At 39.2% G+C, this 25,591-nt stretch overlaps 1 protein-coding gene and 1 long non-coding RNA gene across 2 annotated transcripts; both read right to left on the minus strand.

The window, feature by feature from the left end:
- Nucleotides 1-4,320: 4,320 nt before the first annotated feature.
- Nucleotides 4,321-24,461, minus strand: COCH (cochlin). Its single transcript, XM_061367620.1, has 11 exons — nucleotides 24,328-24,461; nucleotides 24,204-24,248; nucleotides 19,162-19,318; nucleotides 12,091-12,224; nucleotides 10,742-10,804; nucleotides 9,850-9,894; nucleotides 9,618-9,765; nucleotides 8,952-9,055; nucleotides 7,357-7,583; nucleotides 5,609-6,125; nucleotides 4,321-4,879 (listed from the first exon to the last, which is right to left on the minus strand). Exons 1-11 carry the CDS (start codon nucleotides 24,350-24,352, stop codon nucleotides 4,704-4,706), a joined length of 1,641 nt encoding a protein of 546 aa, XP_061223604.1. The 5' UTR covers nucleotides 24,353-24,461; the 3' UTR covers nucleotides 4,321-4,703.
- On the minus strand, nucleotides 21,900-23,696 carry LOC133219943 (uncharacterized). Its single transcript, XR_009727577.1, has 3 exons — nucleotides 23,425-23,696; nucleotides 23,113-23,213; nucleotides 21,900-21,982 (listed from the first exon to the last, which is right to left on the minus strand). It is a non-coding gene; the product is annotated as an uncharacterized LOC133219943 (long non-coding RNA).
- Nucleotides 24,462-25,591: the final 1,130 nt, after the last annotated feature.

Below are 25,591 nucleotides of genomic sequence, written 5' to 3' on the forward strand. Positions count from 1 at the left end.
TTCATTACTATGGTAGTTGTTCACAAAACGGGAACTGTATTTTAGCTTCCTGAATTAGTGCTTTGGCTATTTTTTACCTCTGATAACCCAGGTGGCTGATTCTGCCAGTCTGTAAGTGTAGTTTCCTATTAAGATGGTTTTGCTAACAGCTGCCATACAGAAGAATTTCTAGGAGGCTGGGAATATGTTCTTCAGTTTGAGTGATCCGATACCTGACAGTTTCCATGGTGCATATGCAATACATTCTGTCAGAAACTATTTTTTTGTCACATATTTGGACTTACAGAGGCAACTGATCATGGTCCTTTTCTCTTAATTGTGTTAATCTAGTCTCTGTTTATATTTGAGCAAATCAGACCACTGGGGAGTAAAGGCATTGTTGATGTATTTGCTTTCAGCATGCTGTGCCAGACAGTTCTGTTCTGTTTCTAAACTAGCTCCTGTTCCTCACTATAATTAGTTCAACAGCACAAAGCTGTGTACCACACCTCCTTTAGAATATTTAGATGAGAGAAAGCTCTTGTCTCCTTATCTTCCTTTTCTAAACAAGTACTATGTTATTAACATCCCATGGGTAAGTGTGAGAGAATTCCAGAAATTATGTAATTATGAATTTGGTTTTGACTTCTTAAAATACTATTTCAGTGTTATAGTTTGCTTGATTTGAAACTTAAACATTTTAAAGTAGTGTTACGTTAGTAAGTAATTTTTATTTTCCCAGCTAATTCATTTTCTCATATCTTGCCAGTCTTTTTCTCAGTGTTTTGACTTCTTTGTCTCTAACTTGTATTCATTGGCAGAGAATTGTTTATCATGTTTGTAATCTGATCGCATGTACCAGGGCAGAAAAATAGTTCTTATCCCTTTGCTTACATTCTGCCATTCTCTGGTTACTGTTAAGTAGTAAAGGCCGTATCTGACCTCAGCAAAGGTTGGAAAAGTTTAGTTAGCATTTGCTAGGAAAAACAGTGATGCAGGATTCTCATGGCAGTGTCTTAGGACCTGATCCAATAGGAAGTTCAGCTGTAGGTTCAGTAATACCCTGAGGCTAAGGGTATATTCAAACTGACCTGGCTTCCAGGAGAGTGCCCTCAGCGTGAGGTTAGGCATCTCAGTGGCCAGGAAGCAATGCTACCTGCTCCATTTGGCTGCAGTAAAGTGCCTGGCCAAAGCAGTGCTCTTCCCTTCATTATCATGGAATGGCTGGAGTTCAGCTGCCCCTGCTAGTGCTTACATGACTGCTCTGGTTGTGGAAAGTAAGCAGAAGGACACAGTATTCATTTGTATGTAAACACAGATGAACGTAAATAAATTTTACAGTAATGAAACAATGAATGCCATTCAGGTAATGAAAATGGCTTATTATCAAGGACACTTCACTAACCAAACTTGATTGTTTGAAAGGAAAGGAAATTTTGATCCTGATGTGATTAAATTTTAAAGTAGGCAGTTGTTTCAAAGCAGAGATTTAAGACCTTGGATTTAATCACACAGCAAATTTTCAGGACCTGTTCTTCCTTCAGCAGAAGCCAGAGGCAAAATTCCTGTTGAAGCCAAAGAGGACAAAAGAATGTGAGCTCCAGTTGATAGACATATATAACTGGAAAGTTGCTCATACTTAAACTGTTCAGTGGAAGTTTCCATATATTTGATGGCTCTATTTGCATGGCAGTTGATCACAAGCTATTCAAACATGTTCTGCTTCAGCTCCCTAAGAAAACCTTTTGTTTACTGTCTCAAGTCCAAATCAAACCCAGTCAGTGAAATTTTTTTGACTGATTTTTATTAGGTTGGGGCTCTAAGCTTTGAGTTTCCTTGTTTAAGATGCAAGTTGGTCTTCTTCGACAGTGTGCTTAGGACTGCTGTAGCACTTGTGTGCCATAAAGACATTTTCTATTATTTTTGTGGTTTTGATGCTTTCTGGAGCTAACCCTTTAGCTTAATGAAAGGAAGTGCTGACAGAAGTCATGGGGCTAGACAATGAGAATTGCCCCATTAAAAAATATGGCTTATAAGAGGTTATCACCACTTCAGGACAGGGAGATGAAAATGTGTGTATTGTACAGGGCCATATGTGGTAGAAGGCTTATATGACAACACTAATATGAAATGCAAATAGAAGTAATTAAGAAAATTTAAGTGAGAAACCACTGTAAAAAAGTAACTTCAATTTATTAACTTCAATTTATTTAGAGACAGCAAATTATTAGAATTTTGTAAATTTAAGTTGCTCTGGGAGCTTCACTGGGAAGAATGAGTTTTAGACTACATTAACTACTGCTTAATGTAAAATTCAGAAACGGCTCTGGGAGTTGCAGTAAGCACCTAAATGCTAAGCTCGGAATTTTCTACAGTTTTTTAAGTGAAGGAACCATAAAACTGAAGCATTGTGCTGTGGATTTACCCTCCTTCTGATCATGGCTGATACCCCTCTAGCACACTTCTTCCTCCAAACTTACCTTCTACTTACAGCACAGTCCCGGTCCTTTCCACCCTCCCTGCCTCTGTATCTCATCAGGTCTCAATCCTTTCATCTGTATCCCACTGATACTTTTTTCAGATCAAAACTGTGCTCACAAATGCTTGCTGACACAAACTTTTTAAATTTAAACAATATACGCTTCCTACCTCAGTGTAATCAGGCTGTATGAAGGGTACAAGTAATGCAGCATCACCGTTCCCATGAAATGGAAGTATTTGGACATTTAGCTCTACGGGTTTCAAACATCCAGACCCATTTTTGTCTTGATGGACGAATGACGTAAGTAAAAACTGCCTCCTTCTTCGCAGTAGTAAAAACGAAGTGGGAGCAAAAATGTGATTCTACTAGCTGGCATGTGATTTATATTCAGAAGAGTCAACTAGCATCATAGCTAGTATGAAGTGACTAAAACCTTGATATTGACTCACTCAAGATTTTGTATAAGTAGTATCCTTGCTGTTTGAGGATGATTTAGGATTTTTTCTTTTGCAAATTGGGATTTAGGATAATGCAGGCTGTTAGGAAGTATCAGAAGTATCAGCTATACTCCATGAGATTCACCACTAAAGCTTTCATATTACAGGATATTAAAACAGATAGCAACAGTGCCAGTTTTTCTTGCCATATGTATTTCTATAAAAAGTTTATAAACTAAATGAATTAAACCTCTGCACAAGTGCAAAAGTGATTTTGCATATGAATTTATACAGCAATAGCAAAATAATCGTATCTATAAACACGTAACAAAAATTAAGGATAACAACTAATAGAAAAATACAAGGCATCATTGCCATTCATGTTTAGTGTAATATATAGGCAGTTATAAGTTATTCTAAAATGCACAACAAAATCTGATGAGTACAATCGCTTCTGTGACACTCCATAGCTACTATGAATTTTACAATCAATAGCAGAGGGGAAGGAAAAAAAAAAAAACAACAGAAATCTTAGACTGATAATGGAAAATAGAACAGAACTTTCCCTATGTATTCTCTTTGTACAAACCCCTTTCTTTCCTAAAGAATACTTGGAGTATGTTATTCACACCAGGAATCTGGAATAACATGGTAAATATTGCATCATTTTAACCATAACCAGTAGGTATAAATATATCAACACATTACTAGGTATGTAGTCAGATTAAAGCTTTTCTTCAAGAAAACTATTCTTTCATCTTCAGAGAATCTCACGTCTTTAAAGATGTTTTTATTAGCATTAGAAAGCTGTTATCTGTGAACTACTGAATCCCACTTACATGTCTGCTTATTTTTTTCTTTACTTACAGTGTCATATGATACAAATCAGTTAGGTTTCAAGGTTTGAGATGGCTTTGGACTTGAATATGAATGCTTTCAGTTCCCAGTGTGTGGTCTAGTTTAATATCTTTGCCCAAGACTCCTATCTCTGTTTAATCAGTAACTTCATAAAATCAAGACAGTAGACAGGAAAAAAAATCTGGTTATCAGATATATTAGCAATATTGCTGTTCACTTCAGTGGTGTAGGCAGGAGTAGTATCAGCTAATATGCTAGGACCCAGATTCTCACAAAGAACTACTGTGCCTTAAATACCTTTCAAAATCTATGCCAAAAGAACCAAACAAGATCAATCCACAGAAATCTGTGGGTCTTTGATGTAAACTTTGCCAACCAGATGGCAGCAACATTCACAATAGCAAAACCTCAACTAGTGAAAAATAGACTGTTTAGCTACAATCTGGCATGTCTTTTCCTGTCATATCTTTTCCTAAATTGCCTGGCAATAATGGATGTTGTGCAACTGAAGTACTTCACCCTGTCAGCAGAACTCCTTGAAAAGCTACAGAAGCTACAGAATGCTTATAGAAGATAGTACCATGTATTTAAAACTGTATTATTTTTAACTCATAAGAAGACATCTAGCAAGTGACAGCAAACATGTCAGAGCTGTATTGTTCCTCTGCTTATATCCAGTAGCCTTAATTGCATGATACACATAGCTTTGAATTTGGGGATACTACGTATGTATTGAAAATAATAACTGTTGGCCAAATTCTTCATTTCAGTAACAAGTACAACTTCTAACAACCTCACATAAACTCTGACTGACTCAAACACAGAAATAGCTTTTCTTCTTCCCTTGCATTATGATAGTATATATAAGAATAAAACATCTGTACTTGAGAGGGACTATTTCAATTTCATGATTTTTGGTTTCAAACTACCAACAGCAGATTTCTGCTTCATTGTTTAGAGTCCAAAAAATCTTTACAGATGCCTCTAATAATGTCAGGAACCAACTGCTCCAATCCTGTGAACTCCCTAGTGAAGAAAGTATGAGATTCTCTTGGTTCAGAAGCCATGTCTTTCAGATCATCCAGAGGTGCCCAGGCCACACCGACAGAGAACACAGTTATTCCTACAATAAGGAAACCAAAATTATTTAAGAACATTCTGCCTATGGATACAAGAACAGCCATTACTACATCCATGAATTAATGTGGATTGAAAAAACATGTTTCAATACCTGCAGTCAGATAGTATCTCAGTCTGTCAAAGATTATTAGAAATATCAGGAATTAGATTTCTCTCAGTAAAAATTTGGAAAGAAATACAGTGTCTCAAGCACTAGTGTCTTAGTTGTTTCTGTAGTGACGCACATGAACGTGGAAGTTACTAAGTCAATCTTGAAACACAGGTAACACTCTAAAATGATTTTGAAAATAAATTTGGATTATTTGTGTATGCTCAGTGCTTTCAAGCATCAACAGTCAATAAGCTTTTTGGCCAAAACTGCTTATTTCTTTCCTAGATAATGATGGAGAGTAGGCATCATGCTGTATAGGGTCATAGCACTGACTGGAGCTTCACTACCTGGCTTTTTTATCTACTAATTTCTCTCCTGTTTAGGGAAATTAATCTGGGTGTATGTTTTTCATAGCTGGCTACTCACACCTGGCTCCACGGAAGTGGGAGCTTTTTTCATCCTAACAGAAAACAGTTCCTTAGGGCTTGTGTTTTGCTGAATTTAAAACAGGTATGATACTTAAGTTTGCAAATACAGCCCCAGTGAGTAAATTAAAGTCTTTACAACACAGCAGAAACAGAACGAATCAACTTCCACCACTTTTAAGTATACATCATTTACCTGCTTTTTGTGCAGCAGCAGCAGGTCCTCTAACATCATCGTAAGACTGACCATCAGTCAAAACAAAGAGGAAGTTTTTGTTAGCACCATCTTTCACTGGCCCAAACACATTTCTGGTTGTGAAAGTAATGGCATCACCAGTAGCAGTGCCACCACTCATGTAGCGAATGTTGCGAATAGCAGAGAGGACCTCTTCTTTTGTGTTGTAGTCTGTGAAGCTGAACTCAGTACGCTGATCATATGTGAACTGCACAGCTGCAATCTTGGAACCTATGTCAGAGATCTCAAAAGCCTTTGCAATGTTGCTGATGAATTCAAGCACAAGGCGGAAGTTGTTGTCTCCAACACTGCTGGAACCATCAATCAAGAAAGCAATGTTGACGGAGTTGTAGCATGTCTTGCTACAGAACATCTGCTCATGTGAGCACAGCTTTTGGACAAGAGGTTTTACGTATTTGGTGGTACCAAACCAGGTGGGCATTTGGTAAGAGAAGAAGCCATTGTTTCGACAGACAGCCTGTTTGAAAACATGAATTCAGCAGGTGAATACTGACACAGCAGCTGAATGGATGATAATCAGACACCTACATGATGTTCTTTCAAAGGCAGGTTAGAAATGGAGCCTGATGGTGGGAATTTGGGATAGGGTTTTGCTCATTTGTTTTTAAAGAAATTGAGGACAAACATCCACAGTTGAAGTCTGAAATCTGTAATGTGTCATAAACACAGACATACAGTTGGGTAAAAATATAGTAAGTCATTCAAAGTACAATTTCTTTCTCCCCTGGCTTCCATAAGATGCACGTAAAGTCCAAGGTAGTTGAGAAAGGGGTTAAATTTTAAATCAGCTCTCCAAGGAGATAACTAATCAAGCTAAGATCAAAATGCAGAAGGGGAGGGTAGGCCTCAGCCATGTAAGGTCATGTCTTTCTGTGCCTATTAAGTATGTAAGGGTTGGACCTGCTTGCAATACACTGGGATCAGCAGCAAGCAGTTTTGTGCCTAGAAGCAGCAGAGCTGTAGTGCATTCTGTTCATTCCCTGAGCTATGAAATTTCCACTGAAACTAGATATCTAAAAGCTCCCTGTGGAAAATGAGAGGCTCTCTCATTGGAGAGTAGTAAGTAAAGACGTAGAGATTAGAAAGCTCACATGGGAGTATGTGGTCTGTGTTTGAATTCCTGCTCTAAGTTACACAGAATAAGATCCAAAACTCTTCATCCAAAATTAACATCTCGCACATGAACTTGCTCATTTGCTTTCATTATTTCCTGTCTTCACTGTAATGAAAGTAAGTAAACAATTAACCATAGAAAGATATGCCTCCCTGGCTGCTGTTTCAGGACAGGAGATGTATCTGCATATCATTGCTTTGACACATTTAACAATACCTACCCGAGATAGGAGAATCTCCTACACTGAGAATCTTCACGTAATTACAAACTCCAGGAGCTACAACTTGGCCAAGACTGAACTGGGGAACACTGGTACCTTTGTGTAGAACCTTAGCAGGAAAAAAACCCCATTGTTTCTTTAACCTCCCTAACACTATTCTTTTAAATCACTTACTAGCCGGCATAATTACATTGGTTGTTTTGAGATAATATTTTACATATATACACACACAAAAAATATCTTTACATAAAGAAGTTCTTATAATGTTAATTAGTTCATTAGAATTTTAGTGTGAAGTAAATTCTCCAGAATTACACCCATGACAGAAAAGCAAATAATGGTCTTCTCTCTTACTTTGTCAACAAAACCAATGTCTTGCACCATTCCCAGCTCCTCTGTTGTGGGCTTTGCTACAGATACAATAAACACGTTGACTCCAAATTCTCTAGCCACGATCCCAGCTTCTTCTAGATCATCTGATGGCCAGCCATCTAGAAACACTACAATGATCTTGGGAATTCCTTTGCGTGCTCCATTTTCCAAAGTGAAGAATTTCTGAGCTGTGTGCTTCAAAGCTTTTCCTAGTTTTGAACAGGAAAACAATATAAAGAAATAATGCATACCATAATGGTGCAATCTGGTTTCCTATATGAAACTGTGAGGGATTTCTGTTATGACTGCAGGTCTAACCCATTGTAAAAGTGAAATAGTGTCCCAGAAGACTTGATAGTGACACTTGAGCAATCTGTAAGTTAAAGAACCAAAACAACTCAAAATCATAAAATCATAGAACAGTTAGGGTTAGAGAGGACCTTAAGATCATCCAGTTCTAACCCTCCTGCCATAGACAGGGACACCTCACACTAGAGCATGTCACCTAGGGCTCTGTCCAGCCTGGCCTTGAACACTGCCAGGGATGGATCATTCACAACTTCCCTGTGTGACCCATTCCAGTACTTCACCACCCTTACAGTAAAGAGCTTCTTCCTTATGTCCAACCTGAACTTCCCCTGTTTAAGTTTGAACCCATTACTCCTTATCCTATCGCTACAGTTCCTGATGAAGAGTCCATCCCCAGCATCCTTATAGGCCCCCTTCAGATACTGGAAGGCTGCTATGAGGTCTCCATGCAGCCTTCTCTTCTCCAGGCTGAACAGCCCTAACTTTTTCAACCTATCTTCATATGGGAGGTGCTCCAGCCCCTGATCGTCCTCGTGGCCGTCCTCTGGACTTGCTTCAACAGCTCCATGTCCTTATGTTGAACAATACTCCAAGTGAGATCTCACAAAAGCAGACCAGAAGGGCAGGATCACCTCCTTTAACCTCCTGATCACGCTGCTTTTGATGCACCCCAGTAAAACAACACCAAAACCAAACCATCCACAAGACACGATCAGTTAAAGTTAAGGAAGAAATCACTGACATTTTTTTGCCCACAGGTCTAGATTTGTACTAGGAAGCATATATATTAGTGCCTGCAAAATAGATTGAAAGGAAGAAAGTTGAGGAGCTACCTAAATTTAGCTTGTGAAATGCAACATATTTGGAATGCTCAGTTGTCCTCATTTGGCAAACATCTCTTCACAGCCGTTTATTCCAAATGTACTCTAACTCTTGAATTACCCACTCAACAAGAAAGAAATGCCAAGTCTTTTAGAAATGAAACTGTCTCAAGTTACCACCCTATTATTAGTGGAAGTTGATTTAAACACCATGAAGTGATATATCTACTCTAATAAAATTTAGTAATAAGCAACCCTAGCTTCTGAAAATGAAGTGTAAGATGTGGCAATGTTCTAGTGGAAAACCACAGATTCTGAGTATAGCATTTGAAACACTTTCTTACCTAAACTGAATTATAGGAACTTCAGTCTAAACACACACATATATAAATACATAAAAAAGTATGTGAAGAAGTCATTTCTATTTGCATGGAAGTATGTAATCACCTGTATTAGAATTGCCTCCTCTGAACCCCAATTCCTTTATGGCAAACAAAACTTCTTTTGCAGCAGTGAAGTTTTTCAGATAGAATTCAATTTTTGGATGTTCACTGTGTAAAAATAAAACAGTAATTAAGTGTGTAGTTCACTTTTCATACTGCTATATCATTAGCAAGCTGAAGTACTTTGAGTCATTCTGATCTTGGTAACATATGATCTTCTCTATATTTCTAATTACTAAAGTAGAAGTATGCTCCTCACTTAACTCTCACAGTCCTTAGCAAGATGGATTACTTACCTGGGTGGGTGAATTAAGAACAGGATGATTCTTAGGTTCATCAAGCAGCTGAAAACATTAGGTTGAGAATATATACAGGAAAAAAAACTTGAACATGCCAGATGCTAAACACTCAACATCTTTCTAGTGACTATAAAAGCAAGTCTAGGTCATTAAACCAGAATCAGACATCTACTATACAGTTGTCTAAAGGCAGGGGAGAGGAACAGATTTTAATGATGAAAAATGAAATAGAAAAACCTTGTGCTACAGCTCAAGAAAGTTTACTTTCTTTTGCTATTTGTCAGCCACTATTGATTGAATACTGTTCTGCAGAATAGGGAGTGATAGCCTTATTAATCACTCGGTTATCTTTTATATAGATCTGTTCTTACCTGGCCTGTACAACTCCAACGTGAGGCCCTTCTGTTCCAATTCCTAACATCACAGCTACTTTTCCAACAAAGTTTTTCTGCAAATTAAATCTACGTTGGCCAATGTTGTAACTTCCATCAATGAGAAATGCAATATCAGCTTTACAGTCTGCAAACATCCAAAATAATTAGGCTTGAGAACAAATAAGTGTTAGGATTTTGCTTTGCAGAAGTTAAATCAGTAGCTTCTTACCTTTGTTTCCAGCCTTTTTATCAAGTGTCTTCTTGGGTTTTTTACCTTCAGTGAAGGAAATAGCATGGAACATGTAAGAACAAGGAGATGAATGACCAAAAGTGCTTAGACTTAGACAAATTACAACATGCTTAGACCCCAAGATTTACATTGCAATCTATCTTCAGTAGGAATTGTCAATCAGTTCAAACTTGCACTACTACTGCTTTACTCCTTAGAGCATACTCTTTTTCAAATGAAACAATTTAACTTTCCTTTCTACACCTGCTTAGCTGATTACTGAAATGTAGAAAACTGGGTAGATTGCTGTATTTCGCTATCCCAAGTGCTACCATTTCTCAGTAATCCTGGTGTACAGCATGCAGTTTTAATGCTTTGGAAGCAAACCATGACTTAAAATATAAAGCAGATAGTCTATTTGCAAACAACATCTCAAGTCCAGTATTTATACACCACTAACTTTAATAAAAACTGATCTATCCTTTTAATGCAGTATTGTCTGTGGAGAAATTCACGTAACACCCGAATTTTTACTACACAAGTTCTGACAGCACTCAGCTGTTAGGCAGTTCTGTAAGAAAGAATGTGAGATCTGTCTTCTGTCACTTAATAGGAATAACCCATGAGCTCATGAACTCTTTCGTTCCTTTATGCTATCTGTATTACTTTTCCAAATTAATGCAACTTTGGGTTGTTTTTTTTTTTAATTGAAATCAGAATCAATCTCCTCCTTTACAAATGATTCTTCTTTTTGCTGGTGAAAGATATACTCCAAGAACAGATATTGTATGTTTTCTTCTTTAAAATTAAATGAATCATATGTTATTCTAGCCAGGGATTCATGCAGTGTAACACATCATAAGAGGCTTCCCTTGTTGAAGGGACCTTGTACCTGTAGAAGGACGTGCTGTTGATACGGATCGTCCAACTGATTCAAGTGCTGTGTTCTTGATACCTGTTCAAATATTAGAAGAATACATCTACTGTATTTTAATGCATTTAAATGAAATTACAGGTGCTTGAAGAACACTATTTGTTTCCAGTAATCTTTCTTCTTCATCTGCTATTAGCTACTGTAGGAGTAGGACACAGGCCTAGACAAATCTTTGGTGTAATCTAGTATTGTACTCCTTGTTTTACAGGTAATGAACTTCCCTAAGCTTTTGCATTTGAAACAACAGCAACTTATGAGTAATTACAACATATTTAACTGATGAGAAGTTTTTAGCTGTAGTAGCCATTATTTCTAGCAGATAAACTCAGGATGCTCTGTCCCTGGCAGTATTCAAGGCCAGGTTGGACATGGCCTTGGGTAATATGGTTTAGGGCGAGGTGTCCCTGCCCATGGCTGGGGGTTTGGAGCTTGCTGATCTTAAGGTCCTTTCCAACCCTAACTATTCTATGATTCTATGACTTGATCTGGAGAAGTGGATTTCACTTACACCCTCACCAAAAGCACCTGTAATTCCAAGTTCTCAACTACTGATATGCAATACAAGGTGTACTAGTATCTCCAGATAGCAGGCTGAATTTTACCTGTGTAAACAATAAGAACACATTAGAGAGATACATTTCCCAAACTTAGAAAAAATATACAAGAAAACTTTTTTTTTTTTTTGAAAGCACAGCAACATGTATAACCAGTAGGCTTCTTTATACAATTTGTAATTGGTTTGCAAATGGGCACAGTATCTCAGCTACACAGAGAAAAACTTCTGAAAAGCACATTGTAGCTTCACGACCACATCACATCTAAGTTGGCATTATCCCTTGTCTTGGAGGGTCAACGTTCTATTTACAGGGAATGCTGCACAAGCTCTTTGAAGTGCCTGACAAGTGCTACTGCCTCCACAAAGGTGGGCAGGGGGAGAGAAAGGATAAAACTATAGCTAGAAGTAGTAGGAAGACAGGACTGCAATAGCAGGATGGAAGCACTGACTTTTATAAACTTAAACTGTCATGGAACTGCATTGTCAACTGCCTACTATCATGTTATTACATTCTAGATAACTGTAATCTATTTTTATGTATTGGCTTCTGCTACAGAATAGCTAGTCTAGCTGGAACAGTGTTTTAAGGAAATCATGGGAAAATGAAGATAAAATAATTAAAAGTGAAAATTTCTGTTACTACACTTCAGAGAGCATAAACAAATGTGATTGCTTACAGGAGCACTGAAAAAGTTTCCTATATTTCTGTTAATATTTCAAGTAAATTTGCAAAATAGTGTGATCCACCTACCAGTCACTGAGAAAGATGAAGTCCATCTAGTGAGCACCTGAGACTGGATCCCATTGGCATTTACAGCCGGATAGTTTTCCTGTCCTGGAAGAGTCTGTACCCTTACAGCTCCTCCTGCACTGGTGATCACCCCCCTGAGATACAAAAACAGTTGCTATAAATCAGACATTTTCGTCACAAGAAAATGCAAATTCTAAAGTTCTGGCAGAGTTCAGACTGACACAGAAGAGCAATACTTGACAAACACACCAATTCTTAAGTGACAATAATAGAATCATAGACTGGTTTGGGTTGGAAGGGCTCTTAAAGATCATCTAGTTGTAATCCCCCTGCCATGAGCAGGGACACCTTCCAGCAGACCTTGTTGCTCTAAGCCCCATCCAGCCTGGCCTTGAACACTGCCAGACAGGCATCAGAACTGTTTGGAACTCTTTATGTACAATTGAAAGATCGGTTATTATTTTCAGAGGCCGAAATTACATGTTGAGCTTCTCTAAGAGGGAGTAAAAGCTTGATTATTTGTAGTACTTGGGCAGGTACTGTGGGAAACAAAGAACCATTTCAAGAGTATTTAAACACAGCAATGTGCACCTTGTGTTCATTTTTCTTATCCATTTGTCTTTCTGATTGAAAAGAGGTCCCAATCTAATCTGCTTTAAGACATTATGAAAGTAGAATAATCAAGACCAGAGTTTAGAAAGCCTTGCATATATTTTGGGTAATATGAGCCCTGGGTGTATGTGGTAAAGGCAGCTTCCACATAAATCTCCTTGTGGACTGCTGCTGAGATACATTCCTCCTTTGTGATACATACCTCCAAATGTGATTTGCATTTCTGAATGGAGTCATGTTTATATACATATTTCTTGAAACTCAGAAGATTATGATAGTAGTTTCAAAATATACAGATAGATATTTTCTCATCTAGGAACACTGTGTATAGTATATAGACAGGCAACCTTTAGTTAAGTTACCCTGGATAAATTTAAAAACAGATTATGAAGTTGGCAAACACAAACAGCACTCTACAGCTTTTTTAAAAAGGTGCGAGAGAAAAATCAGACCAGAGCCCTTAACTAGTTATTTTAAATGACAGGAAAATTCAGTAAGTCAAGATCATCTTCAGGGAAAATAACACATTCATATATTTAAAGCATTTCAATCTAATTCGAGCATAGTTTTCTTCTCCAGTACCTGGCTCTTTTTGGCATTCAAGCGTTCACTACTGTCTCAGTCTTAATACATACAGAAATGTGCCAGAAGTAGACTACATGTAATAGGAACAGTTTCTAGTTTAAGTTTATATTTGCTACTTTGGGTTTGCATCAGCAAACCCAGTCTATGACCAAGTTAGCTCACACAAAGAGCTTAATATCTCTTCCCACTTTCTTTGTTGTGGATTCACAACTTTGAACACTGACTGAATTAGACTCAAGACAGTTCAATATAAGAATTATTCCTGGAAGCAATAATTTTAGCTTATTTTCAATACAGTGTAACCAGTTTTGTCTATTTTATTCAATTTGTCTATTGGTCTCTTCATTTTGATTAATCATACCATGAAAAAAAATTAATTACCTGAATAGTCCTCACTGGAAACTTTCCACTGAAACTGAAGTAGATTTATTTTCTCCTTATCCATGTATAGAAAACATTTGATTTTGCTTTTCATCACAAGTCAGAAATCTCTAGACTGCCTTTGGATGATACACCATTTCCATATAACAGCTCTGCTATTTTAATGCAGGTGGGGGGATGATACTAGATGTGAATGTAACATGATCTATAGCTTTATGAAAGTTATTCCTCTTCCTTGCCATTTTTTTCCTGTAGATAAATTGTTTAAGCCCTCTTTTACAGTCAGGTCACTTTTACTTGTGATGTTTCTTCCAGTAAGTTTACTCACAGTACATGCTTGTATCTGATAAAATGGAATAAACCATATTACCAGTCTGCTTTTGTATTCTGGATCAGATTGACAAATTCCCTTCTACAATCCTTTATGACCGATTCTAAAGTGAGATTCATCCTGTGTAAATCCAAAGTGGTATTTAAAGAGTGAAGAGGTGCCTATGTACTTCTTTATATCATTACAATCTGCTTCAAGTTCTTTGCTCCTGTGTGACTGACTTGCATGCCATGGCTGTTTTGATTAAACTGGAACTCTGCAGATTTTTCAGGAACAGCTTTCACTTTCTTACTATGTTTCATGCTGCTGCCAGCACTGCTTCACAGCAACTTTATGCAAACCTGTCAGTCCCTAGCTTCACTGTTAATAACAAATTGTTACTTACAACTAAATGGTAATTTTCACTCAAAAATGCATAAAAATTAAACAGAAAAGCAGATACAGAAGGAAGCAATCCTGTACCTTACTGCACAATAGCTCATGGAAGAAAGTGTATTGGCCAAGGTCAGCAGAAGATATGGGAAAAATCCCATGAAATACAGGAATTTTACCTAAACCAGACTTAAAAGTACATATTGATGTAAGTGAGCAGAGGGGACTGAGGCTTTAGAGCTTCATGTACCTCCTCAAAATAAGTGCAAGAACTGTTTATCTGCTCTCTCAGAGAAAGAGATGCAGGGGTGGCTTGCCCTTGCTGAATTTTGAATGTTTTTGAAGGAGCCTGCACATCAAAACTGATGTCTACACCACAAAGAGACTCTTCCAGCCATGGGAGATGACCCTTATAGGTGTAAGTGAAGTCACTAATCTTAGACACAGCAGTAGAAAGCTGGTTAAAAGAAAGAGGAAACAGAAGGTATTTTATCTGGTGAAAATCTTTTTCCTCTGGGTAAATTTTTCATTGGTATGTTTTTATGCTAATTATATGCAACATATATGTCTATAGGTAGGCCATCTACTTTATCAGCAGAAGAGAGAGAGCAGAAAGATGGAGGCCTGCCTTGCTATCCAAGAACCTCATTTTGATCTGAGAGTTCCTGTTCCCATTGCTAACAGAGAGCAGCTGGCACTTCCTATAGGGTCCTTGGATGAAAACAGCTGTCCTCAGGGCCTTCAGGCAAGACAGCTGAATTACCTGGATTCCCATCTTTCCTTCCTACTATCAGCAGCTACATCAAAATCCTTCTACATTATCTACCTTCCTCCATTACTCCAAGACATCCTCCTCTTCTCCAAACTACAATCTCCTACTGCTGCCTGTTTGCCTTCTGTCGCTGACACAGAGCTGCTCAGGGTTTCATGCCAGCACCCTCCACCTCCCTATGCTATGCTCTTTCTTTCTCCTCTGGACCTCTATTGCTTTTGGCAGGAAAAAAGGTTCAGCAGCAGAAGCAGGCACTATACTCCCAGAAGATATACAGCTCAGAAATCCCTCTGGCCAGACAATCTTTTTGTAAATATTCTTCTAGTAAATGCTAGGGCAGCTCAAGGACATCCATGCTTGAGGTGATTTTGTGGCCAGCTTGGTAATACCAGAATATGCTTTCATTACACTGGAATTCTGGGCCCCCAATGTTTAATTGTTCCATCCTGTGGTTAGTTAGGGAGGTTCTGAAAAAAATTTACATGCTTATTTAGCATCAAAAAAACTATCACATTGGCTCGGTCTCTGTTTAGTGGAATTGGCACTAGCAAAGAAGTACAAAAGCTGAGAACCTAGTCCTTCATTTCACCTTCTGATTATTAATCCAATTAATCACTCAGATTTAACTCAGTTCCTCATGCCTACATAGTGTCAGCCTGGTAGGAGGTTCTCCACTCTTCCGCAGCAAATAAATCTTTTATTCTTCTGCCCAGAAAAAGAACAATATTAAATAAATATTCTGTTTCCTGAGAGTAATTACACATAGAATAAGGAGAGAAAAAGCCAAATACAACAAACTAAAATAGGCTGAGACCATATTCAGCTGTAGAATACAAAATTATTCATAGCTGAATTCTGCTAAATTCTTTACATGCATTGTATAGTAATTATTGTGTTAATAATTGCCTTACATTAATGGAATTGCTAATGAGAATAAGCATTATTTGGTTTATATGAAATTAAGGAATCAGGCCTCAGTTTGGACCTGGCACACAAACTGAAGTGTATGCAAAGGGGGAAGCTAAGCCATGCTCACACAGTCATTTCCAGTGTTAAAAAAAAAATAAAAATAAATAAATAAATAAATAAATAAGAAAATCACTGCTCCCAAGACTGATGCTGCTGGAAACAGTGAGCAGTTGCCTGACCGTGCTTTCTATAATAGCCACAGTCATTGTAATGGTGTAAGCTTGTCATTCAGCCATGCTTGAAGTATAGTTATGTTGTACTCGCTGTGCAAGGTGATGTAGGGAATACCTAGTCTGAAACATGATGTGATTGTTTCACTTATTTGGAAGAAATTCACAAAATTCTCAAAGCACATATCTAATGACATTATGGTAACAGCAAATTACGGTGATTACCCATCAGCAATATCTTCAAATTACTTTGACAGCAATATGGAGTTTAGCCATTGCAACAGAGAGCAAGAAGGAACAAGTACTTTGTACGTTTTTGTTGGACTTTACAGTCTGCACTGAAATTAGCAGAGAACTAAAAAGCTATTGCCTCTTCTCCATTCATCAATCCTTTTTTACCACAGATAGCATTTATGGCTGCTAATAGTTGCAGCAAAACCAAAATGTTCTCAGGTAGCGAATCTAGTTCCAAATATGAAAGGCCAACAGGACTAACATCTCCCAACTCAAAAGTAGTCCTCAAAACAGCAGTTCTCCTAAATAGAATTTTTTCACCTGTATTCTTGCTTTTTCAAAACAGTTGAGACACTTGAACACTGTTAATTTACATCCTTACTGGAAGACACAGATTAGAAGGGGGAATATATTTCAACCCCTTCATTGCTATTAGAGCTCTCATTGTTCTTGCACTGTCTGTGGAGAGAGATTAGATGGAGGTTTTACAAACAGGGTGCATATTTCACAAGTAGTATAATTTGTATAGATACTTGCTATGAAAAAATACAGATTTTTTTTTTCTATACTATGCTTCTGGGCTGGAGAACAGCAATACTTGTAAGCTTACAGTAATAGCTTGTAAGATACAGACTTCTGTGAAAAGTGATGTATAAATGTCTGTGCTTTATTACCTAAGGGAAGACTTTGCAAAACTAGAAAAGAAATCTGCATCTTCCATTTCTTGTACCTCCCCCTTTTGTAAAAGTGCTCCCCAGCTGTGACAGAACTGATCCCCACCAGCTTTGTTGCTAGGACCTCTCCAACAGTCGCAGTCACCACTGGCACAGGAGGCTCAAAACTAACGCTGAAGTCTTTAATTCCTTTTGAAAAAGGTCTTGAAAGCAAGAGCCTTTTTTCCCCCCTTTTTACGTAAAGACATCTTTGGCAACCAGTAAAGAAATGGAATGTTAAAGTAAATGGGTATACCAGTAAATACAAACAATGTCTTAGGAAAAAAAAAAAAGACAGTGGGAAGAAATCTCAGTTTTCCTAGATAACCTTAACAAAAACCACACACACACACACACACACACACACACACCCATCCACTAATTTGATCCAGACATTCTTTCACAAGCTTTCTGTAAATACTTAAGCTAGGAAAATTGAAGAACTGAGATTTAATTTTTCTAAAATACACATGAAGACACTTAGGGCACACTAAATAGGTCATTCATCTTTTTACAGAATGATCAAAAAGAAGCCTGTTTTAGCAATAAAACACACATGAAGACATACAACTCTCTTTGAAACTAACTCTTAAGCTTTAAAAACAAACACACACAGACCCACACAATCCCTCCCAAGTCCTTTCTAACTGCCCCTACAGTACCTCAGCTCTTACTCTCCTTTACAGCATTCAGGAGTTCCCAAAGTCTCTACTCAAAAGCCCTCATTAAATCCAACTTTTAAACATAGATTTTAGTTTATTTTGAAGTTTAAATACTATTAACAATAGCCAGAATTTTGAAAGTCTTGTTAAAAGTTAGAGGATTTAAACTGACACTTTAAATAAGTTTCTGAATAGTCTCTGTCCTTATTATTAGGCTTTTCTTCATGTCTAATCCAAATGACTGTTCCTGGAATGTCAGTCCTATTTTAAGAGTCGTAACACCTTACAAGGTTTTGAATCTACTTTGTGGTAGGAAGCATACTGTGAAAAGTTTAAGTGAACAAATATGTTGTACAGCCAATTAATAGATGAAGCTAAAAATCCTTCTTTAATAACCATAAATCTTTCTCAAAGTCTTAAAGTCTAAAAATCCCTGTAGGCTGAGAGTCAGGATTTAGTTCGGCTTCCACAGACAACTGAAATAGGTATCTCACTATCTGGTTTTGCCCAAAATTCCTCATTAAAAAAAAAAAAAAACAAACAACCCCCCCAAACCCCACAGATAACATCAAAAATATATCTGCCATCCTGTTTTCCTTCCCCTGTGTAATTACAACTAAAAACTTAGACTAAGAAAAATATCCTGATAACATCTGTTTAACATGGGTTATCAGGATATTTTTCTTAGTCTAAGCTTTCAGTTGATACAGAATATAATTCAGCCAGATACTGGTCTCATTAAGAGATCATTAATTAGACTAACACCCAGCAAGCAACTGTCAGAAGAGAAACACTAACATAAAAAAACATAACACTGATTAAAAGCAATCATTCAGCCAAGTCACAGGTAGGTCTGCTTGCACAGGAGCTTAAACCAATTTAGAATCATAGAATCATATCATAATTGCAATAATTTCAGGAAAAAGGTCATGTAAATGAAAGTCTGAAAGCAAATCTGCTTTTATTCTCCACTTAGTTACTATTTGCACTCTAGTTTCCCACGTCTATGGGTGACACATAAGTAATCTTACAAAAAAAGTTAAAGTGGTTTTAAGGAATACTTAAACACAACTTGGGTACCCAGGACACTTGCAAGCTGCCCAACCATTCTCTTCTTCTGTGTTCTCGTCTCTCCTAATGATGTTGCTATTGATTGAATAGGACTCCTGAAGTCCAAAAAGATCTTTATTATGATGGCATCAAACAGTTAAAAGTGTAGCAAGAGTAAATGAACCTGCTTAACACATTGATTAGCAGTCATCTGACTTACCTGTGTATGGCAGCTCCACAGATACTGGAAAGAGAAGCATAAACTCCATTCCCAAAGACATAAAATTGCCACAGAGGACAGTTTGCTGGGCAAACGACATCTTCTATCTGCTTTCTAAGGTCGAGTCCTCTTGTAAAGCACGTGATAGCGGTGGGAGCTAAAGAAAAAATAAGAACCTGTGACCTGACAATCTTAAGGGTTTGTTTTAGGATTGGGCTTTTTTTTTGTGGGTTTTTGTTTGTTTGTTTTGTTTTTTTAATTTCTCTACAGTTTCTAAGCTTAAGCAGTGCTTGAATTTGAAATTAGGTACAGTGTCTCATTCTATGCTCCACTGTGTCTGTAAAGACATCTTTGGAGCATACAAATGTACAGTTATGACAAGGAAGAACACACTTTTAGATTATTTATGGGAAAGAAGTGTCAGAAAAAGGTGGAAAGGGTAAACAAAACAAGCAAACAACAAAAAACCAGCATTAAAATAATATCCAAGGAATACTACAGGAGGAAAAATTCACATCTGTAAGCTTACTGCAGAGACAGAAGGGCAAGGGAAAGACCTCCAAGGCTGGTGGAGAGCATTCAGCTGGTCTGACAGCACAGCAGGTCAGGGTTTTGACTTAGATCAACATTGATTCAGCATCAGAAGTTCAACCTATGGCTGGATATTTATTCTGAGCTTCCTAAGAGCACATCTTGCCCTTGCTGAGTGCTAGAAGGTGTAAGAACCTTTTCTATATGCATCCAGAACATTATTTTTCCACAATAGTAAGATGAAAGCTGGCAGAGGCTAGCCAATGTATCTGTACATACCCCACAGCATTACATCCCCAGGAGAGTATGTTTCAGGGATCTGACCCTCACCTGCTTCCCTGCCCAATCTTTCCACTCTTACCAAGGGTATTTACTGACCCAACATAAGCTGCTTGTAATTCAAAGTATTTGGAGCATATGCTGTTCCTCATCAGCAGATGGACAAGGTCATACCTCCTGCTAATCTCACCAACTTTGGGACTGAAAAACTGAGCACCTGCAGCCAGAGGTGCACAAGAAAGTGTGTCTGATCATTCTAGTTGCATAAATCAAATATATGCGTTCATGGACATCCATGTAGTTTTAGTCTTCAGTATATGTAATCAATCCTCATTAATGCTACACTGAAATTATGTTAACCCACCTAATCACGTCTTCTTGAAGAACCTTTGTTGCTATTTGTCAGGACAAATACATGCCTTGAATATGTCTACCTACCCCTGAGTAAGAAAAAAAACCAAAACAAAACAAAACCCAAAAAAATACACCACCACAAAAAACACAAAACAAAGCAGTAAATACTTCTTCATTTTCCCTTCTTCAGAGACTAAAAACTATCTACCTAAAAAAAAAAAACAAAAACACTGTAGGGTGACTTAGTCTGATTTTCTAGTATCCAAGAAAAAAAAAAAAAGTTTCTTTCAAGACTCAGTCTTACCTACTCACTTCCTTTACGTGTTTAGTCCTACACATTTGCCTTAAAAACAGAAATCTGAAAAATGAATCAGAATCACCATGCTTATACATAGGAGTTCCATATTTTCCTTGTTAAAAGTGCCATATTATTGGTGCTATGCCAAAAGAAGTCAATTTACTTTGCTGTTTGAGTCCCCGAATACTTTAATGCAAGTACTACAACTGCGCTGGTTATTTAGTGGACACCACTCAAGCAATAACCACCAAATGACAACTAGCAAGACCATCAGAATAAAACAGCAGCTAGGAGTATGTACGTCCTTGGAGAAATCACTGCAATAATCATCACTGGTAATCTCTGCTCTTCCAGTACTGTTTGTGCCATGCATCCTGCAGTATTTTTTCCAGCTTCTAAAAGTGCAAGATGCCACAGGCAGTTTTTATACCTATCATTTCTAATGTACCGAACTTGACTGAATCCCTTAGCAAGCTGTGCATACAAAGACAATAATTAGGTATGTCCAGTTACAAACTGTTTATCACTTGGAGATCTGCATTCCCCCCACCACTGGGTACTCAGTAATTAGTCATGTGTCAGGCTAATATTTCCATAGCATTGAAGACGGGGGGAACCAACCAACCAACCAACCAAAAAAAAAAAAACACAAGTAAAACAAAACCTTGCTGCATCTTCCCTGGACACTATGAAAATGCAGAGGTCCATTGTAGCCCAGCCCATGGGATTTTTATGTACTGATGCCTGCAGACTGTCATGATCCTTGTCTACACCAGGAGAGAGGGGCTTCTGAGGGAAGGACCTAGCTGCTGTTGAAGAGCTGACATACTGTAGCTATGGGCTTTAGCAGTCTACCTCAGTTGGATCAGCACAGAGGTAAAACACATACACTAAAAGCTGTTAAATAAAAAGCAACAATTTCATTTTGGTTTTCTATGAGCTATGTCTCTATAACCAAGATTAATATTAGGAATAGTAGGTGCAGTATCAAAGTGATAAGTACTGGGTACCAAAAAGACTTATATCGACTATGCAGTGGATTTTGTTCTTTGCTGTTAATGTATCATCAGGTATCCAACACAGAAGTAGTCTGCAGCAAACAGAAACTGCCAAAGATTATGTATAAAGTAACTGAGATAAAAGAAAGTTTTAATCACTGTAATTTAAGAGTGCAAGTGTATTAGTGGAACTGTGATAAAATGATCATCATCCCATTCTCTCAAGACACACACTCTTTAAGCTCCACAGAAACACACTACATCAGGGTACAAAGGGGAAAAAAAAATAAAAAAAAAGGCATTTCTTCTTGATTTAAGCCATATTTAAGTGTAAGGATGAATGTCTTCTGTCACTCTTGACCTAAAAAAAAAGAAAAAAAAAAAATTAAGCAAAGTCTCACTTCTCTCCTGGAGCATCCATCTGATAACAACACTTTCAATTAGTCCATCAGTTTCCATCTTTTTGGGGACTCATCCCATGTACTCCAAATTGTTCTAAATAGCTGTTTCTTACACCCACCTATAAGAGTTCTCATTTAATTTTTGACAGGAGTTACTAATTTAAAGAGCCTAGAAAAATAAAAGTGAATAGCCAAAAATCAGAGCTGCTCTAATCTTTAAGTTTCCATGCATTGGTTTGGGAAAGCAAAATTTATTTAGGCAAAGGAAAAAAAAACCCTTATGTACATTATTACAAAAAATTAGGGATTCCTAAGAGTAATACAGCTTTATGAGGCACAAATAGAGAAGTTCATCCCTATTATGTTTCTTATTCCTTTTACTATTTAGCATCGTTTCTTTGCAAAACAGGAAGATTCAAATCCTCAAGATAAAAAGGACTTAAAACAAGCCTGCTTTTTGTATGTTATGCAAGAAATAGTTACACCAGCTTTATCCATACTAGAAAAAAAACAAACATAAAAACCTCCTAATAGAACTATAGCTGTGTATGTTTTGGAAAGCATGATGACAGGTTGCATACTAATTCATATAATCTTAAGTACTTATCTTGATCTAGACAAGAGCAATGGGACTTTAAAAATCTGGTCAGGGCTCTGATTCATTTCGGTCTGAGACTTGCCCTTTTCTGATCTGCTTACGGTTGCTTACCAGCACATGCCAATGGTCACCCACCCCTAGAGTTTCCTGAAGAGTAATTGGAACTGCTGAACTCCACAGTACTTGTATGCCTTTCAGGGGGAGCATAAAGAAACGTATAAAATCCCTTAAGATCTCCTCACACAGTTACAAGCCTGACACAGTAGATTTTTGAGGGAACTAGTGATATTTTATTACTTTGAATAGCAGAATTTATAAGAATTCCTGCAAGCTCTAGTTCAATAACCAAATGCTGCTGAATTAGGCTTGGAACAATGGTAATAGACAGTATTTCACAGTAACTGTTCACATTTTATATCACAAACACATCCTAGTACCAATATTCTATTTTGTCAGTATTGCCTTGATGTTATTTTAACTGGTCTCACATACCTTCAGGTTACAATGGCTTCTTCTCTAACCCTGGGAGGAAGCACCATAAAAAACTTTTCCTTTGTTTCCTACAGACTGTTGGCACTTCATCTGTAATGCACCTGTAAAAAAAACATGGAAGGGAATTGTGGTTGGAGTAGGTTTTCTACTGGTTGAAGTAGGTTTCTTAGCTGTAGCACTCCTGTGACATGGAGCTATTAACAGTTTAGCACAAAAGACTTTTACAAATGCTTGACTGAACACAAAATGATCAGCAAATCCTACTTCCTAATGACTATAAAATCCTGAATGGAAAAGATTAGGGTCACTCACCTTCTGCAGAACAGGCCTGCAGGTATGGAAGTGCATCCTTCTGAAGGCTCCTGCCCTCCCTTGGTGCAAGGCTCTGCTGCAAGGGGAAGGCGAACTGCTTGCGATGCACTTTTTCTTCAGCTGCTTCCTGTGGCTCCTGGTTCCCCGGGGGTGCCTCTGGCTCCAGGAGAGCCCGCTCTCAGCAGCAGGATACAATCCAACAGGGCACAGTACAACAGACAGTCCCTGCCCTGCCTAGCATTTTAAGTATGTTCTTTTGCTTTCCAGGTCAAAATAATTGGCAGGGCAGCAGGTCTAAAAAGCTTTTAATTCCAGTTTAATGTCAGAGATCCTCAGATTGCCAAACACTGCGGGAGTGCCTTTGTATCACACACAAACACACCACCACTCACGCTTGCCATCAGCGTTCTCCTAGACGGGGAGACTTGGCACCACCGCTCTTCAACCTGTGTCAGGAGGGTCTTTTACCCCCGTTTGGGAGCGTTCCCGGACACCCTCTGTGCCTCTCCCGAGGGCCACCTCCGGAGGAGCCCGACACGGTGGCGCGCGGCCGGAGGCAGCGCTCACGCTCCACAGGGCTCCGGACTGAAGGCGCTACCGGAGACCCTCGGCGCATCCCGGCGAGGGGCGGCTGAAGCCGGGAACGCTGCAAGCACTGAGCCGGTACCGCGACCTGGTGCCCCCGCGGGACATCATCTCCCGGCGGGGAGGGACGCGCAGAGACACTCCGAGAGGGAAAACCCCTTGGGGAGGTTGAGGAAAGAAAGCAGGCAACTCACCCGAGCCGTCGCTCCCGCGAACGGGGCTGAAGAGCAGGAAGGTGCCTGCGAACAGACAGGGAGCTGGTCGGGGCGCTGCTCCGCGCCTTCCCCGCCGCCCCGAGCCGCCCCCCGCGGTACCCACCGAGGAGAAAGGGGACAAGCCACATGGTGGCGGGGCGCGTCCGGACCCCGGGGCGACCGAGAGCGGAGGCGAGGAGAGCGGCACAGCGAAGCCTGACCACTAGGCCGCCCCACCGCGGATGTCAACCTCCCCACAGTGCCCTGGCCCTTCGGCGGAGCTGCACAACCGACGGCAGCCCCCGCGGCCGCTTTAAACCTCTCCTGGGGCGCATGAGCACTGGGGCGGGTTCGGTGGCCGGGGCGGGGGGAAGGAGGGAGCGGGCGCGGGGCTGGGCGGCCCCGGCGCTGGGCAAGGCCCGGCAGGTGCTGCTGGCCCGGTCCGACCCGACCCGGCCCGGCAGGGCCCTCCCCTTCGCCGCCGCACCCTCCACCCGGGCGCAGCTCTGGTCCTCCGGAAACGGCACCCCAGAGCTTCCTTGAGCATCGGGCAAAGCCGTTAGCCCCTTTGCCCGGGAAACAGGCAGCGGAGGGGCAAGGGTCTTCCCGTGCCTTTAGCCGTTTGTCGCTCGAGAGCTTCCCCCACGCTCCTCCATCTCCCACCTACAGTTTTGGAACATCTTATTTCAGCTGTCTTTATTCCAGATATCTTCAGAAATGCGAGTGAGTTGTCAGTTACTTCCCCACAACATCTGCCCCTTCCTCGGAAATGAATGAAGGGGCAGAGCTATCACCAGCGCGGCTCACTCGGTGCTGGCCCCGTGCATTAACTGATTAACTAGTGTGCTGCAAAAGAGAAAACTGGGGCATTTCATCCTAATATAACCTTCCAAAGAGATGAAAATCCCTAAAAAGCTGATTGTATCGTTTGTATTTGGTCTGAAATGTGAGCGTAAATATTACAGGTACGTACCTTTCATTTAAGCAAAACTTTGCTGAAATGAAATATTAAATGTAAATTACAACTTTGCTTAAATGAAATAGAAACAAACCCAAAAACACCACCCCCGAAACAAAACCAAAAACAGAGCAAACCAGTCAAACAAAATCCTCCCCTGCAGAGCCGGCTTCATTCTCGTAGTTCAATGCTTACACGCAGATGGGGCGTAAAGGATCAGCTGGCACGAGTGTTAAACGGGCAGGTTTCTCATAGACGGGACGGAAGAGAGGCAGGAGTGCCTTTATTCCAACGAATGCTTTAAAATCGTGTTCTGTGCTGGCTGTCAGCATCTGCTGTTTAACTTCTGCTGGGATGGCTGTTCCCAGAAATAAACTTTTAAATCTAAATAAGCTTTAAGAATTCTTAGGAACTGGCTCGTTTGATGGGT

Source organism: Neopsephotus bourkii, unplaced genomic scaffold (assembly GCF_033783945.1).
Source record: "Neopsephotus bourkii isolate Nb327-2 ecotype Australia unplaced genomic scaffold, CSIRO-AGI_Nbou_v1 NB_1388, whole genome shotgun sequence".
NCBI classification, from domain to species: Eukaryota; Metazoa; Chordata; class Aves; order Psittaciformes; family Psittacidae; genus Neopsephotus; species Neopsephotus bourkii.

Coding starts and splice junctions, on each gene's coding strand:
- COCH (XM_061367620.1), bottom strand. CDS start 24,352: ATGTGGCTTGTCCCCTTTCTCCTCG. Junction 24,249..24,327: donor GCTTGTCCCCTTTCTCCTCG/GTGGGTACCGCG, acceptor GTCTGTTCGCAG/GCACCTTCCTGCTCTTCAGC. Junction 10,805..12,090: donor TTCATCTTTCTCAGTGACTG/GTAGGTGGATCA, acceptor ATATTTGAACAG/GTATCAAGAACACAGCACTT.